The sequence below is a fragment of the Tinamus guttatus genome, unplaced genomic scaffold, assembly GCF_059628265.1.
Source record: "Tinamus guttatus ecotype Peru unplaced genomic scaffold, ASM5962826v1 Tinamus_guttatus_pri_ptg000476l, whole genome shotgun sequence".
Taxonomy (NCBI): domain Eukaryota; kingdom Metazoa; phylum Chordata; class Aves; order Tinamiformes; family Tinamidae; genus Tinamus; species Tinamus guttatus.
The window spans coordinates 74,758-93,997 of NW_028289010.1; the positions used below are offsets into that span (position 1 = coordinate 74,758).

General features: G+C 39.5%; 1 protein-coding gene across 2 annotated transcripts in view; it reads right to left on the reverse strand.

Annotated features, from left to right (window-relative positions):
* Positions 1 to 3,029: 3,029 nt before the first annotated feature.
* Positions 3,030 to 19,240, reverse strand: part of GALNT7 (polypeptide N-acetylgalactosaminyltransferase 7) — a 59,284-nt gene continuing 43,073 nt past the window's right edge. The window contains exons 4-12 of one of the 2 annotated variants that reach the window (XM_088533043.1): positions 16,599 to 16,729; positions 16,290 to 16,369; positions 14,359 to 14,541; positions 11,230 to 11,347; positions 9,348 to 9,470; positions 7,162 to 7,380; positions 6,549 to 6,647; positions 5,009 to 5,137; positions 3,030 to 3,414 (exon numbers count right to left, since the gene is read on the reverse strand). In XM_088533043.1, the coding sequence (XP_088389169.1) occupies positions 3,277 to 3,414; positions 5,009 to 5,137; positions 6,549 to 6,647; positions 7,162 to 7,380; positions 9,348 to 9,470; positions 11,230 to 11,347; positions 14,359 to 14,541; positions 16,290 to 16,369; positions 16,599 to 16,729 (1,220 nt within the window). In that variant the 3' untranslated portion in view covers positions 3,030 to 3,276. Of the gene's footprint in view, positions 3,415 to 5,008; positions 5,138 to 6,548; positions 6,648 to 7,161; positions 7,381 to 9,347; positions 9,471 to 11,229; positions 11,348 to 14,358; positions 14,542 to 14,684; positions 14,868 to 16,289; positions 16,370 to 16,598; positions 16,730 to 19,240 lie in introns of both variants that reach the window. The other variant, XM_088533044.1, reaches the window with a different exon arrangement.

A 19,240-nucleotide genomic window follows, 5' to 3' on the forward strand; every position in this document is an offset into this window, starting at 1 on the left:
CAAACCACACCAGCTTATGTTTAATGGTGTAAATAACTTTTCTGCATTTTCACAACTTCCCTTTCTTAGTATGCCTCTGTGGGTTTTGCACAATTCAACCTTCTTTAACCCAAAGAGAGAACTGTGCTTCAGATATTGCAAAACTTAACAAAAATAATCTTTTTTTGATAAATATCTTGTAAGAATGTTGCACCCATCTGATCTACACCTCTGCCATAATGTAGCACAGGTATTAGGACCTAGCTGCAGGAGCAGTTAGGGACTGCTATTTGGAAGAAGGGGATCTGTAAGCAGCAAAGAGTAATAAAGGACTTTGACAGACAGAAGGGTAGGAGAAGGAATTGATTATAGGATGCAGCAATGTTTTCACGGGTTTTGGTACCCTGGAGTAAAGAAGAAACCCTACAGAGACCTCCTCCTCCCTCCTTGCTACCCAGTGCTGTTTTCCAGTGCCTAAGAGGGTATGCTGAACGTGGAGTGGCTGGCACTGCAAACCCACTGATTTGACACAGGAGCCTTCTGAAACCTGAACACATAGAAGTGCATCGATAGATCTGACTGGAAAACAAGAATTTACCTCCTAAAACTTTTCAGTGTTGCAAGTTTCAACCTTTAGCTTTGCTCCTATGGCAGAACTTGCATGTTCCATAGCTCAGCTGAACTGCAGAATCTCTTGCTAAGAAACCTTCCCAGGCAAAAAATATTTGGGGAAACATGTATTTGTATATGCAAACATAGTCATTAAGGTGAGCTGTAAGTTAAAGCACTTCCACTCATTTTTTGGTTCTACCATCCCGTTCATTTCCTGTGAGCACACTAAATTTTACCCAATTAGCTCAGGGCAGGTAATACAGAACCCAAACGTGTCCACATAGTACCTCTCAGTAGAAACGCTGTTTTTGGTATCACTGAACAAAACCCTCAAACCCACAGATTTGATAAACGGTACCTAAATAAAAAGAAAAAATAAAATATTTTCATGTTTTAAGTTGTCTAAATTTAGAAATAAGGGGTTCCTATAAAGATCCATTTTATTCTGTAAAGCATAGTAAACCCAAAATTTCAAATATTTTATTTACTTCACCTAAAAAAACAAGCAACCCATAAGTAAGATATACATAGGCTTCTCAGATTTATCCCTAATAAATTTTTAAAAGATTTATACAATTTCTACAGAAACATACAGTGTATCAAAATCTGCATAAATCAAATTTATAAAATATGTAGAAATGCATAGTGATATTATCATCAACTTACAAAGCAAGATTATGGGAATTAGTTTTTTTCCAAGCAGGCGATAGTAGGAAAAAGTCATTACGGCTACAGCTTCTTATGATCTCATGTTTTGTAAGTTTTTCAGTCTCACATACAGATTCATATTCACATACAGCATCAGCTTTTAATGAATTGCACAAAATACCCATTTAAAATGCACGTCCGCACAATTTATGTGCCACCTTTCTCTTATGCATAGTAATATGATTAAATTAATCTACCCAACAAACAAAAATGGAGTCAGTTTTCATACACACAAGGGACAAGTACCAACACACACCCTTATTCTCCTTTTTCCAGTTTTTCCCTCCTTTATTTTCTGTTTTCCATACCTCTTAAAGGATAGATGAGAAGTTTAAAGAAACTAGGAAAGATCCCAAATCAATATATCAGTGCAGACAGCCCTATAATGATCAAACTCTGTCACCAGATACATAACCCTTGTTAAGTCAATGGAAGCTGCTAGATTTCAGGGGAATATTCAGTCATATTTAATAGTGTGACATGTTATAGACGTAATTCTTATTACATCAGTACACTCCGATGGCATCAATATTTAACAGTCACAAAATCTTCAATATGGAAGCAAGGCTAAGTCATTTCTCCTACACGTCTGTTCATTTACAGTAAATATTTATACCCTTACAGAAGTACCCACTACAAACTCCCGTTCAAAACATTTTTAGCTACTGCTTCTTCACATTCTGCTTTGTACACCGGAGGTAGCACCAAGTGGTTGTATTTTGTATTCATAATCCTTCAGGAAAAGTTCCCAGGGTAAAAAAAAAGAAAAATATCAACAGATGTGGTTTCAGGATTCCCTCTTATCAAGTCTAAATCTGGAATCCAAACGTGCTTTACAGATAACCTTTTTAAGAATTATGCACACATGTTAATAAGCCCCCCCCCCCCATTAAAAGCTTCAGTTCATCTCAGAGTGAATTCTATTTGAAACTCCACAAATAAAGAATCGGATTAATTCTACATTTTATATAATTGTGCGGCTTTTCTTCTTAGTATGTAAGGCATGATATAAACAAGTAAATTTAGTGCTTACAATTTTTTAACTGGAATTGACAGGGTGCTTGCTGTCGTAAAAATGTACCACACAGTGCTACACATCACGCTAAGCTCTTCCTTGTACTATATAAAAAGCATTTAATTGCTCCAGCATTTAGTCAAATATACCGAGTGCAAGGAACAGCTCCTGGGGCAACATCCCCAATTCTGGATTCTCATCAAGTTGAGGCATCTGCAGCCAAGGGGCACATGGGACTTTCTGGGAGATCTCACGGCACATTTTTCTGTAGCCTGTGTTTTAACTCACCCACAAGCAGTAAGTCCAGTCGCCAAACGGGTAGCAGAAATTTCTCTTAGGTAACACAGTAGTTACATGGGGGGTACAGATGATCCCTACCACGGTCACAGCTCAGAAAAGAAAATCCACTGTCTAATTTCCAACAAATGCTGTTCTCGTAAAATACAGAAATGAAAGAGGCACTAAATATGTTGAATTTCACCTTCCAAAAAAGCAGCATGACTGTGAGAGAAGGCCACCCTGGCTAAGAACCTGTGGCAGTGCTTAGTAAGATGAAAATTAAATAAAAATATACAACAGGTTGATAATCACCAAGTTCTATGAAAGTCTGGTTACTCCAACCTTTTCAAGTGTGTGTAAAAAAACTGCCTTCAGACCCCTGAGTGTAATCCCAAAGAAGACGACAGTGCTTTTAACTACGTTCCTATGAAACATAGCTAACAGCACATTAATTTACCAACATCTTAAAACAAAAAGATGTAAACATCTACAGAGTTTAAGGTAAAGCAGTTTTGTAAACATTAACTGCAGATGATAATGTTATTGTAATAGTCACAGTTCCCCTACGTCCTTCATCCAAGTCAGGAGGCTCGCAGCTTTACAGAGTTAATAGTTGCAGCAGTTTTCAGGCTATTTTCAGTCCTGTACAAATTAATGTGTCAGTAGGTAGGTTTTTTGTTTGTCTACACACTAAGAATGTTGTTCATTTCCCATTTTTGCGTGGCTTTATTGGAGTCACACTCTGAAATAAAGACTTGATGTAGGACCTCGGAACGATCCAAGCACTTCCCTGATGGAATATGAGTAAATCTGTGCAGATTCTGGAAAACAAAACCACCAGCAACACACACACATATATACATATGTATACATATTTTTTTCCCCCCTTCACAACTTTAATACAGCTATTTACTGTTATAGAAACAGGTTTCAGGGTTCCTGTGGAAAGACTGGTTCTATACTCAATATATTGCTTGTTAAATCTGCATTTTCACATCCTTCATGTTATGAAGTGCTTGATATATATATTTACTCACTTGAAACATCTCACATTTCTCTGTGGAAACACATTGCTAAGGAAACAAGCAAAACTGTCTAAAACGCTTCCAGCCCTTTATCCTATATCCAAAAGAGACGAATAAAGTCTTGAGGACTGTTCTAGAGCCCAGGCAGTGCCTACTGACTTTCCTTGCAATTTCGAGCAATAAGCAAACAATTGCACAACAGGGCAGCGCCATGGAGGAAATGGACCTTCTTGCACAAAAGAAATAGCCAGAGAGGAGCCAAGCAACGTGCTGCGACAAACTAGAAAGGCTGGAAGAACGACAAGTGCTGTATCTAACTCTGATATTAAAGGCAGAGACAGCAGACACTGAATCGCTGCTTATTGATTTTTAAACCTTGCACATCAAGATCTCTGTCTGCACAAGCAGCTCAAGAAAGCTGAGTGGGAACGTTCTGCCCTCAGGGTCTCCCAGCTCTAGGCATGTGCCACAGAAAAGGGGGTGCTTCAAGGATAGCAAGCTCAGCAGCGCCTGCAGCCGTGACAGAAACACAGCCCAGGTAGCCAGCTGCAAACTAACAAATATCCAGGAGCCTTGACAGACTGAGGTAAAAATCCCCAACAGGGAGATTTTCTTAGACACAAGACCAAATTATATGTGGATGTATCCAAGGATAACATTGCCCTTAGTCTACCCTCCTCTTTTTTTAGGGAAAAATCAAGAGTAGAGACATGGAGCCTTACGCCTACTAAATGGAGGGTAGCAGCTTTAACATGTTTATCAGCCAGCATTCCAAGCCCTTATTAAAAACCCATGTATTTGCAATAGCTTTATACTGGCCCCACACCCATAATTCACAACAGAGCGTGTTTGCTCAGGGAATGGTTAATGAACAGGAGAAAGAAAGCCTGAAGAAGGTAAAGACAGCACAAAGGCACTTGACGAGTTAAGCCATGCTTAGCTGTTCCTAGCTGCTAAAAGCACATCAGCTTTTAAGTCATCTTCCCACAGCACCCCTTTTGCAGGGAGCTTTCTCAATGGTAAGTGTACCTGCAGAGAGGAGAATGGCACAAAAAGCTTCTACAAACGCTGTCACTAGTAGCATCCTCTTCGCTTCCTTTGGGACAAGCGCTAGCTCCTAACATACCTGTGGCTGCACATGCAGCCTCACAAGATTTTTTTTGAAGATTTTTCCCTGTGGAATATAGGGAGCACCAACAAAAACATCCTCCCTGAGGAGAAGTTTTTTTCCAGTAAGTAGGGGTTTCTGAGAACATGTCATCGGCAACTTACTAAGTTCAGTTAACCTTGCCATAGATATCTATTTTCAAATGCATGGGGAATAATACTAAAAAGAGGGGGCAACAAAACAGGATACAGAAATGTGCTTCCCCCCATTTCTGTTACATACCTTGAAGTATTGCCAATCCTTGTGTTCATTCAGATTACAGTGTGTAATGGTAACTTTGGATCCATCTGCTCCTTTAGTTAAGCACTGATCGTACTGCATGAGTTGATTAGCTTCATTGATTCGGAACAGCTAACGGATAAAAAGATGACACCTTTTTAGTAGTTGTCCTCATAAAATAACCAACATTTTATACACACCGAAAATGCCAAAGAAACTGTATCAGTCAAAACATCCTTTGGTATTATTACTTCTGGCTTTAAGGAGGACTCCTTATTTTAGATAATGCAAGGCATTATAGTCTCACTCTAAGACACTCAATTTTATGGATGACTATTCATTTGGATTTAGAAGGGCTAAGAAACTTGCCAAGTGAGACAAAAATGATAAAAAGAGAGAGATCCCTATTTGGGAGACTTCTAGAAGTGCTTATTAAAGGTCTTTGTACGGTTTGATAGCTAAAGGAGCCCCTTCTAAAGGTCTGCTAGCAAATCTTTTGCCCTATCCTGTATTTTTTATCTGAAGACAATAAAACTTTGGTATTTTATACATGGAGAAAAGTCAAACTAATATACGTAAATACAAACAGATTATCTTAATTACGTCTTACGAAATAATTGCCAGAGGATGTTTTGAGGTAGCATATACAGAAAAGGCATTTTAGTGGATGTTTGCTTAAAATCAAAGACGCATTTCCAGAGGCTATCAAATTTAGAATTAACTAGAGAGGTTTTTTTTTTTTTTTTTTTTTTCCCCCCAGCATCGCTCCACATGTGGTTTCAGGGCTGCCATGGTCAGACTTGCCTGCATGAGAACAATTTCGTTATGAATATCTTCTCAGTTTGGTTCAAGTCTACATTAGACCAAGTTAGGACTTCAAAAACTGAGAATTTATCCAACTCAAAAAGAAGGCATACATACAAGATAACCTGTAGTAGTCTTGATAGTGTAGACATGTTTATGAAGATTTAGATGAAACAGGATAGTAGATAGTAGAGTGCAGTCATCTAACAGTAATTAAGTTTTGCCAATTAATTTGTAAATGAAGCAGAGACAAATTTGTACTCCACTTCTGTGGTAGAAGGGCGAGTTTTTATGTTTTCATTACATTTCATTTCTGTTATATTTTATATAACATTTTCATTACAAAACAAAGCAACCTTGGGAAATAACTAAGCCAGAGTAAGGGGGTTCCTGAAGGATTACTTGAGGATAAATGAAGAATTGTCAGTGATGCTAAGAGTTCCAGTTGCACTAATGCAGTGTTATTGTTGCTTTGAAGCACAGGCTTACTTCCTCATGTATCTCCTTCTCTTGGGGGGGGGGGGGGGGATTGAAAATTTATTTCTTCAATTTGTACAGTTTGTTTGAAATGATACTTTCAGATTCCTATATATAGGGGTATCAGTATGCTTAAAGAAAATCCCTAAATCCCATTTTTGCAGTTGGCACAGAAATTTTATGTACGACTTGAACAGAGAAATGGTTGTGTAACCTTCCAGTGACAGCAATTCTCTTTCAAACTTTCCTCAAAGCCACTTACCTGGTTTCCTCCCATTCTGTGACACGGCCCAAGTTCAACAACGCCACCATTCGTGTGTCCCATGCTGTCGATACAGTAAGAGGTTTCAAACCCTCTAATCTAGGGGGGGGAAAAAAAGGAGGGTGGGGTATTTCACTTTAAGCTGGTCCCTAGGCAAAAATAAATGAATGAAAATTCAGAAATTTCCACTTATTCAAACCAGGAAAATGTACCTGCCGCACAGATATCCAGACAAGACTGCATGTGAAATTTAAATGAAGATGTTCACTTTCCAGAGGGAGAGTGTGCTACCCATACTAATTTGAGGGCTCTTATGAGCTAATGAGCACAGTGGTAAAGCTGCACAGTCGCAAAGATCAGTTCCAAATTAATGACACTGAGGAGTGCAGCACTTTCAAGTTTTTTCATTTATTCAGTCTCCCACTGAAGTGTGTTCAACCTCCCAGATCTTCACAAATGAGGTGAAATAGCAACTCTGTTAGGCTGTTCTTATCTCATGCAAGATGTGAGGAGACTTAAAAAAGAGAAAGGAGAAGGAAAAAAAAAAAAGAGAGAATTCCCAACTTTAAAATCAATGCCTCTAAAATAAATATAGCTTATATGCTTTACATACCTCTCCCCATTCCACATTTTTAGGTGGTAAAGGATAATAGGTTGTTATGTCATATGCAATTTCTTCCATAAACCACTTAAAACTTTTGCAGTTGTGATCTTCACGGAATTTTTTCAGCTCAGATATATCTCCATAGGGAAGTGCTTTTGTCTCTGGCCGACTGGCATAAAAATAATCTTTATATTCGTCCCACCACACTTCCACAACTCTGACGTAGTTCTGTGGAGAGCAACAACATCGTTCGCTGCTACCTCACGATACGCACACAATAGATCAGATATAACAGCATATTAATTCTACAAATACAAGGTTTTTTTCCTAAAAAGCTTGAGTGAAATGATTTTATACCACTAATAACATACATCTTCAGAGGATTATACAAGACACAGAAGCACTATTCTCAGATGAGACTGTAGAGTGAAGCCAGCAAAATAAACTGACTTAATGAGCATATGAAGTATTTTTCTAAGTTTAGGGAATCTTTGGGAACGGAAACAAAAGTCTCTTCAGTTATGGGTGCAGGCACTGGCTACCTAGCAGGAGCACAATTCAGAGCTTGCATTCATCTCCTACAGGACTAACAGAGTAAATGGCACACATAAGTCTACAAAGGGCAAAAGTTTTAAGCCTTAAACTGGTCAGCTAATGACACATCAAGGTGATCTTATCTCCTTGTATGTATTAAGCCAAGTAGTTTATTGTTGCTTTAAGGAAAGGGAAAATGGGATGGCTTATCTGGAGAAGAAGCCTCTCCAGCACATCCTTCTCCCCAGATTTTATGAGGGCCCTTATCTCTACATTACCTGCACACATGCCAGATGCACATCTCGCTTTGTAGGGGTCTTCCAGCATTTTTGTTCTACAGTGTTAAAACAAAACCTTAACAGATCTGACTAATGGCACACATTACTGCATGATTTACTTTAATCCACTTCCAGCCAATTTGAACAAAGCTGTAAGAAAACCACATCTACGTGCGAGCAGGAGTGTGGCTGAATAGAGCAAAAGCTACTCCTGGGTGCTGCCCTGTGCAGAGAAGCTCCCTAATATTTAGGGATGCTCAGGAGGGCTTGCTCTATACAACAAAGAGATGACCAGGCTCATGCAAGGCATTTGGATTTGCAGCAAATATCTTAGATCAGATTTTTTTTTTTTTTTCTTCTCAGATTAGTGAAGTTTTATAATCTCAGGTAAGACAAATGGCTTATCGGCACCAATGAAACTAACACTTACCTTGCCTCCCATTGCTGTTTTCCCTGTCCCCATTCCCACCTATGCACATCTTCCCCACCCTTCCAGTGGCTTCAAGGGCTTGTTTGCTCGAAATGTAAATCAGTTCACTAATGTAGTAAAAGTCTATCTTTTAGAGTCTGCTTGTTTTGTGTTGTTTGTTAGATGAGAATAATGGAAGACATCTCTGGGCCCAGAATTCATGAGGCACTGGTCTGTAGAAACGGGATTTACAACTGCCCAAACCCTGCACTAGAAGAAGCGGCAGGCAACCTCAACAGGAAGGCTGTCTCTGTGCCTATGGGTAGAAACCTGTAAGAATGGAGTTCACAATCTGCAATTGCTTTTCTTGATTCATTTTCTCTCTTCAGATACAGACTCACTCGACATGATGATGTCTAATTTTAGTATCACATCTTCAGCAATATTTTTCATCTTGAAAGGTGCCCGAGTGACAGACCTTTACTCCAAAGTGCAGAGTATCTTATTTGTCTTCTGCTGCTGCTTAATTAACAGAAAAAAAAGCAGCTACAAAAGGTCCGGGCACACTAGATTACAGCATTACCTCAGGGAGGTCTTGGGGATCATGTTCTACTTGGTCAAAGGTGGAAGGCAAACCCATGACCATCATCTTCCAGAAGTGTACCGTAGTTAGGCACTCTGGATGGACACAGTACAGCAAAAACTTGTGGGACAAGAATAAGTAAGAGGATATTTGCTTCGTACCTCAGGGGTGGCGAGGGGTGGAGAAGGAAGAAGGTTTCTGGGAGTCTCTGCTCTTAATAGTGCTGGGATTGGCACCTAGATATGCCTGCCATGTGGGCAACAACCTTAGCTTTATACACCATTTAGCTTCAGATGAAGTGTTTGTTGAAATGCTGCTGACAGTCTAATTAGTTAAACTTAAATCAGTTGTCTAACATCAAAACACCTTCAAGGTTTCAGCAAAACAGTACCTTTAACGTAGGAGAGGAGCCAACGTACACAGGGGGTGGATTTCCTTGCCAGCCTTGGAGACGATAGATGTGTCCGACGCGAGAACAGGGAACAAACAACAGTTTCCCACCGCACTGCCAGATCTGCAAGTTCAAGCAACGACACAGATATTAATGTACGAGCACAGGCATTTCAGGACAAATACAGAATACATCACAACAGCAGTGTGAACTACTTGTCTTATTACACTGCCTAATACACAGAAACATTTTTACTTTAGACATAAACACGATTTAGACCTGAAAGGAAGGGCTGTATTTAGCACCTCTTCACCTATATCATGAGCTTGCTTAGCTAAAGTACTACTTTTCAAACAAGTTTTCAGTCTCCTTCCGTTGCCGTTTTAAAATGACAGTAACAAATGAGAGCACAAAGTCTGAAATGAGCAGTTGAGTTTGATAACTACAAGATTAACAATACATTGATTTAACTAAAGCAACCCATTTACCATCACAAAGATGAGTATTAGTTAGATAGTAACACATGGTAAGCTTTCCCTAACAAAGGCTAGTAGGGGAAATTGGTATCTGTGGTGATTCAGTGTTTCACCTAAGTACAAATGGATTAATGATATTATTTAAAGGAGAACCTTATGGAAAGATATCTTAAATAATCTATAGTTTAGTTGTTCATAGTTTTAATGATTTTGAAATGCAGCATCAAATACATATTCAATATAGCTCTTTCAAATTAGACTGAATTCCAGATTAAAGTATATAATTTATCATTATTAGGAAGATGGACAGAGTGTTTCACTACCTTCGTTTCATCTGTTTTATTATCACATCAATTTCCTTACACAGTTTCACCAGAATAAACTACCAAGAAATTCTAATATAGAAAGCCATTATACTTGCTGTTGAGAAGCTAGCAAGCAACATTGAGAGAAGTGTTATCTATTTCTTTTGAAGACTGATTTTGATCTACGTTAAACCAATCTGGAATAGCTACCCAATCAGCAATGAATACCTACTTGAGTTAGGAACTACTCTGCAAATTCAGCCACGATTTAAATGGAAGCAAGATGGATAATTAGAAGGATAAGGACCCTGTATATGCAACACCCTCACTAACTGCCTTTACACATGAATTTATAGCTGAGGAAGTGTACCCTGATCTTTCCTCAAAATCACTGACATCAAGGCAGGCTGAGGAGCTCTGAAAGCACTTTCAGTAAAATTCAGCTAGGATTTCATTGGTGATCACTGGTGGGGATGTTAGATCAGAAATCCAGTCTCCAGTTTTGCTTGTTGATTGGGGTGGATTCCTGCTGCCTGACACTAGTGTCCTTATGATTACTAAGGTTGCAAGAGGTTTATGTTTACAGACTTGTATGTCCTGCCAACTGAGGACCATGCACATGTCTAGGATTGCAAATAAAACCTTCTGCAGGGATTTTGCATCACACGGTTACAGGGTGTCAGTTATGAAAATCCTTATTTTCATAAAGGAATTCTCAGAATTTGGAACAGTCCATGAGATGGTTTGTCACCCCAAAAATGCCAGGGAGGAAGAAACTACATACTTCACTGCATCTCTGTATACTTGACATGTACTATGCAGGAACTGTATATTTGTTTTTCTCTATAGCCACTTTCATTAGCAGCAGTATTACCCTACAAGTACCATAAAAGAACTTGAGGGTTTTTTTGTTGGTTTGTTTTTAGTGAATAAAGTAGACTTTCTCTCTGATTTTCCTGTACAATTTCAGATCAGATATTTAGGTGCAAGCATAAACTGAAACCAGTTCAAAAGCAAATCAGAGGTAAACCCATCTGGATAACAGAAAGATTTACCAAAGACGACCTACCAACACAATTAGCTTTTAATTTTCAGTGTTACCTTGTAAGAAATTTCAAAATTTTCACCACCCCAAATCTGCAGACCTGGGTCATAGAGACCCAGTTCAAAGAAGAAATCGCGTTCGATGGCAAACAAGCCGCCAGCCATCGCAGGGGACCTGGAAGGAGAGCACAGTGTAAGAGCACCTCTTGCCAAGAGGATACGACAACACTCAGCAAAAGCAACAAGGGAGCAGCTCCCTGTTAACACATTACAGGGATTAGATTAATGGCAATACATTCTGAAGTCATAAAGCTTTGTCATGAGCTCCAGGCATTTTCTGAAATTACATTTTTATTATTTTAGGTGAAGACCCATATTTTCTTATATCCGAGTTATACAAAATATTGGTCTGAAATGCTTGTTCACCCAGCAAGCCACCCAGCCGGCATCTAGGGCCATCAAGGAAAGTGGCAGGAATCGGTGTGACAAGGCATCAGTCGCCTGGTGCACGTCCAGGCTGCTGAGATGAGAGAAGAGGCTGCACAGCAGCATTAGGTTTGTGCTCCAAACAGCCACCACGTGGAAACTCGCTGCCTATTACCCCAGAAACAGCGTTTCCAGCTACAGCATATCCTTCCATCTTCCCCCTCTGGCTCTTTTCCTACTGCTGCCATGTGAGATACTTCTTATTATCCTCAGTGAAGCTTTTAAGAAGGCCCGGGTCAAGTCGTACAGTTAGGCCAGCTTTTTAGGAAGAAAAGGTTCTGTGATGCCCTCCTAAGTTATGCCAAGGTTCAATTAACAAGTTGTAATGTGTCAAAAAAGTTGTCGTCTGGATTACAGTATTTTTTCCAGAGTGGTTCCGACCAGATTTTTTGGCTACTTTGCTCACCCTGGAATAGAAAGGGGAATATGTTAAGCCATTTTCAGTGCACATACCAAGCATTTTCCACCTGGGGATCAGTAAGCATATAAAACCCCCTAATGGATAAAACCTGGAGTCCCCGCTGAGTACTCCATTTTAAAAAGTTTGCAAGGAAAAAGTGAATTCCTTCTGGCCCTTCAGATTACCTGCAGCACTGAAAGGAAGAGGATCCAAGTGCCAGATCCCTCTGCTGAGTTACGTATAACACAGGTGAAACATTATGTCTTGACCGGACCACTGAAAGGCAGGTTCCTTTTATTGATACTTTTTTTAATTTTTGAGTCCATAAGGTTTCTAACTTAGTGCCCTTCCTTTCAGTAGTAAGGATCATATATTTTCCTTCTGCACATAAATATATTGTGAATTGCTTAAAGTAAAAAGCACCCCACCGGGTTAGTCCCTATGGAGTCAGCATGGTTGGGGCAGCAGAGTAACAGCAAAAGTAATAAATCTGATGTATCTGCCCGATCCGATGCCAACAGCTGTTTTTCTGAGCGCCCGTTCCCACTTGTCTGCTCACTGCATTTTCTTCTGACATTGCTGTTGCATCACAGGGATGCAAAGATTAGGAAGCCAGGGAGCAGCACAGGGAGAAGCAGGCTGCAAAGCTCTGCTGCCCAGGGGCTTTCTGCAGAGGCCTCAAATGCTGAAGTTTCAGTCTTGGCCTCTACGATGCTGTCAAGGAACACAGCTGAGGAACATGCTGAGGAACGTGCTTTCATGCTGAGAAACACAGCAAAATCCACGTGAGCTCTGTAGTTCATTTTGCGAGATATGAAGTGGTAAGCTTTAATTTTTGGAAGAAGAATTCAGCTCTGTGGCAATTGTCCCATTACAAAAAGTTAGTTTCTGTGCTTTAAGCTGTGCTTAGTTTCTGTGCTTTAAGTTTTTTAACTGGGCAATTCTGGCTATGGTTTTACAAAACCCTTAATAGGTGTCTTGCCTTGGTACTGCTGCAACAACATGCATATGGCCTGCACATAACAGATGTAGGGAACGTCTCTTTTTAAGACAAAGCATTGTAGCTATCAAAGTATTATTAAACATAAGGTCATCTTTTAAAGCCCTCTGAGAACATGTGTTCTGTGTTTTTGGGAACGGTTTAAAGGATTTTAAGACCTGTTTGGATGGTAAACACAGTGCAACAGCAATGTTTAAAACAGTTTATCCCCCTCTAAGCGAGTATTAAAGTTCCAACGTGGACGGCCTTGTCAGAAAATGGTATTATTTATATTGTACACAAAACGGAACAGATCAAAGCTTCATAACTTCCTTGCATGTGTTGCCATTTTAGCAAAGAACAATCACGGGTGAGGATAGAGAATTACCAACATAAGGTCTTACAATGTTTAAATCATATATACAAGCAATAGGAGACACCAGATTCTGAAGATGTAAAGATTGCTTTCAAATGTAGTAACATGATTAGTTAAGTGTGAAGGGGAAAGTAATAAAAAACAGAGCAGAACCACAGACTCCCAGTTCTGAAAAGCAATCCAGAAACCCTAGTTTCTAAGTAAAATTTCAAAGATGTTCGTTTAGGGGGAGAAAAAAAAAATACCTCTCCCACAAAGCAAAAGAAAAAGGCCGGATTTCTATGAAAATTATTAGAGTTCTCCCACAGAATAACTTTTTTTTCTTAAGTTACATACACTAAATGAAAACCTCCAAACGCATCTAGAGCTTCCAAATGATCTATGCATATTCTTTAATCGCATGCTTCTCTGTCAGATGTGAAGCAAGTGGGAGAAATAAGATAAAAGCTACTTTTGAGGGGGGTGCATGCATAATCCATGAGCACTGATGCATGCACCAAGCCATTACAGCAGCCTAAAGGTTTTGTGCATTACCAGCTATTATGAATCCTCACAGCATGCTCATTACTTCAAATCAAGCAGCTAGCACCAAGCCCTTTTGTTCCCAACACTATTTTTCTAAATATGCTATTATATTTTTAAGGAGATGAGTACAGATTTCCCTGGAAGAAAAAGCCATACAGTATTTTGGGTTGCCAATAAAGCCCATCGCTCTAATGGGCACCTGATTCACCCCAGAGCAGGAAGAGCAGGAATGCGGAGGCGGGAGAGGAGACGCACAGAAGCTTTTCTGAGCAAATTAACAGCTGTAGGGAAAGGCCAGATTAAACAAAGCAGCTGCTGAGGTCAGGAAGGGGAAGATTTCCAAGCTGAGAGTGCATGCAGGTTTTAGTGGATCAATATCGACTTAGGGAAGAAGAAACGGGTAAGTGATTTAGTGATTACCGATACGGTTCGGTTTTTGTCCCTCTGAGTTCCTTCTCTCGCTTGGTCAAAGGAACCCTCTTCCATAGCATGCTCCAATCCCACGCTCCTCTAGCAAACCCGTCTTCGTCACCACCCCCTTGCGGGACAATCTTATAAGTGTTGCCATCTATGACATCTATAAGCGGCACCGTGCACGTGGTTCTGCAGGGTTGGGGACGGCGGCGGGGACGCGCGGCACGTTCACACCAACCGCAGGTCGTGGGGGAGAAGAGCAGGGAGGGAAAAACGAGAGGGTGTCAACAGTTATTCACCACGAGTCACAGCACGTAAGCGGCACTCTTTACCGATAAGGCTCAGTTTTATGCTTTCGTTTGGACTTTTCCTTGTGGCTTAATGGAATTCGTTTCCATAGCAAACTCCAGTCCCAGGCCCCTCGGGCAAAGCCATCTTCATCCCCACCTTGCTGGGGCTCAATGGAATAATCATTCCCATCTATGTAATCTATTAGAGGTACAGTACATGTAGTTCTGAAACATTTACAGAAGGGAAAGAAAGAGCAAAATACAATTTAAGAGAAGTCATCTGTCTAATCTAAAACCCACACCATTAATTTTTAATCCTCCTCACAGAGCAATTTATACGACAAGTCATTTGTAAATGTATGATTGTTTAAAAACAAAACCTCATTAGAAAAAATAGAAAGGCCTTTCCATATGTTATTTTAAGAGGTTCTAAGATACAGCAAAGGCAGAAAGGTTAGGTCTGAAATGCTAATACATCAATATATTTATACTTTGTCTTTTCTGCACACTCTTGTCATTGGTCTTCTAATAAAGCATTGCTACAGGCAACAGAGCCTTTTAGAGGGGTTCTCACAGAATTATTACTTCCCATAGTTTCTACTCATATTAGTTCCTGAGTGTCCATAAGTAAGATAAAGTCTTAGCTTTTACTACTGTAAATATGGATTTTCACTATTCTAGCCCATTCAATTGCCTTGAAAATCCAATTTGTTCCAAACAACAAAACAAAACCAAAGAAACAAAATGTTACTAGTGCTGTCTTAGCAGCACTCTTCAACATAATTCTTTTCTGATTTGCAATATACTTATTACTGCGATCTCTCATATACAATACTCAACGAAGAAAACACATCATCTTGTTATTCTCCCAGAATTTCCAAAGCAAGTTTTCCAGTTAAACTGACCAAGCTGAAATCTTGTCGTAGGGCGCTCCTCTGTTTTTAAGAAAATGCTATATGAGATAGAAAAACATACTGGGGGGGAAGAAATGACAACACTGGCCATTCCTGTAAGGCAGAAGAATCTGCACAAGCAGAAGGCGGCTTGGCCAGAAAGCTGCTCTCAACAGAAGCACACAGGAAATTTCTACCTTCTTTCTAGCATTTTGGCCCCAGAATGGCCTTGTAGCTAAGTTACAGCCTTAAAAAGTTCATATATATATGGGTTTATATATATATTACTCCAGAGCACTTCAGATGAAGCAGTAAGACCATATCGCAAGACCAAAGGTTCAAGTTATAAAACTCTTGAGATCACATATTTTTTAAGTGCCAATTAAATTTAAATCTTTCTCTCTTGCTACTACTTCTGCTCTACCAAAAAAGGAAAAAACATGTTGTTCATTAGTAATAAATAAATAAATAAATAGTTTAATCAGGCTCCTTATTTACCTAGGTTGAAAATTTCTATTATACTCTAAGATTCTTCTCATATGTGAATCTATGCTAAGCAAAATATTCAGTATGCCCATTAAAATATCATTATTTGCCTGGCTGTTTTGCTTTTTCCTTAAACAACTTTTATTTTGGGAGATAATAAAATCATTATCAAACAAACAGCATATCATTTGCAGTTAAAAAGGTAAAGGTTGTTACTGTGACTTTTTCTCCCTAAGAGGACAGCACTGGGAGTAACAGGGAACATTACCTGTCCTTAGATATAGGAGCCACGAGTGGTGCATACCAATTAATTCCCACTTCACAATGGGCATCAAGGTAAATCAAAACCTTCAAAAGAAAAAAGAACGAAATCATGACTACCTCTGTACACACAGATTTAATTTAGCTTCCTCTTCACTGACAGGTTTTTACATTTAAAAAAAGGTATGCTTAATTGAGCAAAATTAATCTATTTTAAAAACAACATTCATAATACAATACTAAGAATTTTTATGCATCTAATTAACACAGGAGAAGAAAAACAAAGTTGGAGTTATGAGTGTAAACTGGTTCCTACCTTTCCAAGTTTAGCCTTCTGGGCTCCAATGCTTCTAGCTTGGATCAAACCTTCTCTTCTCTCATTTCGAAATACCTTTACAAGGCCGTTCCACTGCTTAATGTACTCATCTAGTCTCTCCTTTAAGTGTGCTATTGAATGATGAAAGAGAGGAGTATTTAGGTAAAATTGAAAAATCAGCTTTATACACACCCAAATCAAGCTCTACTTAAAAATGTCTGCCTGGTGCATTCAGGATTAAGAGAGCCTTTAATTCAGCGCCTGGTACTACAGTTAACAAATGTAAAAATGTACAAATGTACAAAATGTGAAAAAATGTAAAATGTAAAAATGTATTAAAAATGTGTTCACAAGTATGCAAAGAGAAAGAGACTGGGGGTTTCTGATTTCCTGGCACATCTTCTCTAGCATGTTTGAGGTGCAAAAGCACCTGGAGTTAAGTGAAAAATTGCCAGCCACTTCAAGTTACTATACGGTAACACATATCATAGTTGTGTACCAGTCCAGTAGAAACCTGAGACAAAATCCAACCATACTCAGATCGTCCCCCTCCTTCACCTAGACCTGTCCCCACTTGGGGAAAGAAGGGGGCGTCCCTGGTAGCCAAATCTTCTTTTTACTGATTGCACTAGAAGTTGGAGGACCAGGATGCAATGATTTGTCATTATTAAACATTATTAAAGCCCTAACATAACAGAAAGACAGGAAACCTTTAGCCAAAAGGATTCACTAAAAAGATGAGCTAGTGCATTGAGTGGGAATGAGCTGTGCTTAAACGGTTGCACATTTGTATTTGTACACTGATCTTTGCCAAACTAATCTGGAAACCACATTCCTAGCACATACTTAAAACAAATCTCAGTCTTGCATAATATTTTGCACAGATGATTCAGTTGAAAAGATTGAGGAAGGCAGAAGGATTGACAGTCAGGCACTCTAGGCCCACCCTGATCTAACCAGGGATGGCCATTTGAGATCACTTCTGTGCTGACAGGCCTGCTAGAACTGCTTACAGCTTGCCTTCCTCCCAGGCAGGAGTCCAAATAAACCACCTGTGCCACAGCTGAGGTGTCCGTGCACCAGCTTACACCAAGGAGCAGGCAGAGGACCTGTATGAACTGATCCAGCAGCCTGTGGACAACAAAACCTGGAGCTCCTGCTCATGCCCTTGAGTCTGCAATCCTACCCTACGCCTCACGTTAGCTCTGAACCTTGGCTTACTCCTGTCTGGATCCTACCTCTAAGCCTCACGTCAACTCTGGACCTTGTCTTGGACCTGTCTGGATCCTACCTCTAAGCCTCATGTCAACTCTGGACCTTGTCTTGGACCTGTCTGGATCCTACCCCTAAGCCTCACGTCAACTCTGGACCTTGTCTCACCTCGTGGCCCATCATCAATCTGGCAGCAATCTACCTAGCAAGAGAAGGTTTATGGTGGGTGAAGCACCTCCATTTTCTGTCTGGCCATGTTGTCAGGAAGGGACAAGGCAGCGGAGCCAGGAGAGGGGACGGATGGCAGGGGAAAGATGTCCCTTTTGGAAGCTATAAGCCCCTACAGAGTGTTCAGCTGTAACTGTTTCTGCAACCCAAATTAAAATGGTATGAGTCTGGAGATTGCTGTGGCTTTACACTTTAGTACAATTGCCATATTGCACAGTATTGAGGAAAGTATTCCCCCCCAAAAAACAAAGACTACGTATAGATAACTGAAATAGAAACTGATTTTTTAAACATTAAGTTTCCAAACATGAGAGCTCAGCAATTCTCCTGAAGAACACTACCTTTTGATACTTCTGTCCTTTCTCTTCAACTCTACTAAAAAAAAAGTTTTCTCAAGTAGTTGTTTTATGTGTCCTTTTCCTCCCTTCCTCTTTTGCACATCTGTAACTTTTTTTAAATCCTCATGCACTAGAAAAAAATCATGGGCATTGAATTATCAGAGTAGAGAAAGAAAAATTATCACATACACTACATAACATATCACACAACAGATACAGAACATGAGATTTGATAGCAGTAATATATTTTTAAAGAATAAATTCAAGAGAGTTAGGAGGTCATCCCAAAGGGGTACTAACAGAATCCTTAAACCATCCCATATTTATTCTGCAAATTCCAAATGTTACCGAAAGACTGTCAGGAAAGTTTTAGAGTTTTTAAATCCTAAAGTTATTTCCAGCTCTCCTGCCTATGAAACCAAATGTTTTAGTTATCAAATGTTAAACATTGTAAGGCTCATGGGGAGCTGTAAAAACCTGTAATACTGATTGTGTAAAGCTTTTCTACAGCACAAGTCTCAGGAATTTGCAGTCTATTATCTGAAACCCTGCCAGGGCTAGGAGCAAGTGCTATTTCCCACAGGAAAACTGTGAATTTACCTCTTTCCCATATTATAAAGACTTGGCTTTGCAAGGTGGTGTGACAGTAGTGTATAAAATCCCAGTATTTTTATGGTGAGAAATATTGTTTAGCCAGTAATAATTTTCTTCCCACCTAAATTCTATATTTTGTTAATTTATGGTATCTATCAGCAGCCTCAAAGTCTTTCATTTTCTGTTTAAAACTATACATATATTACCCTTCAAAACATTATAACCACCGATCTGATGTTCCCTTATTTGGCTCTCCGCTCATGCCTTAGT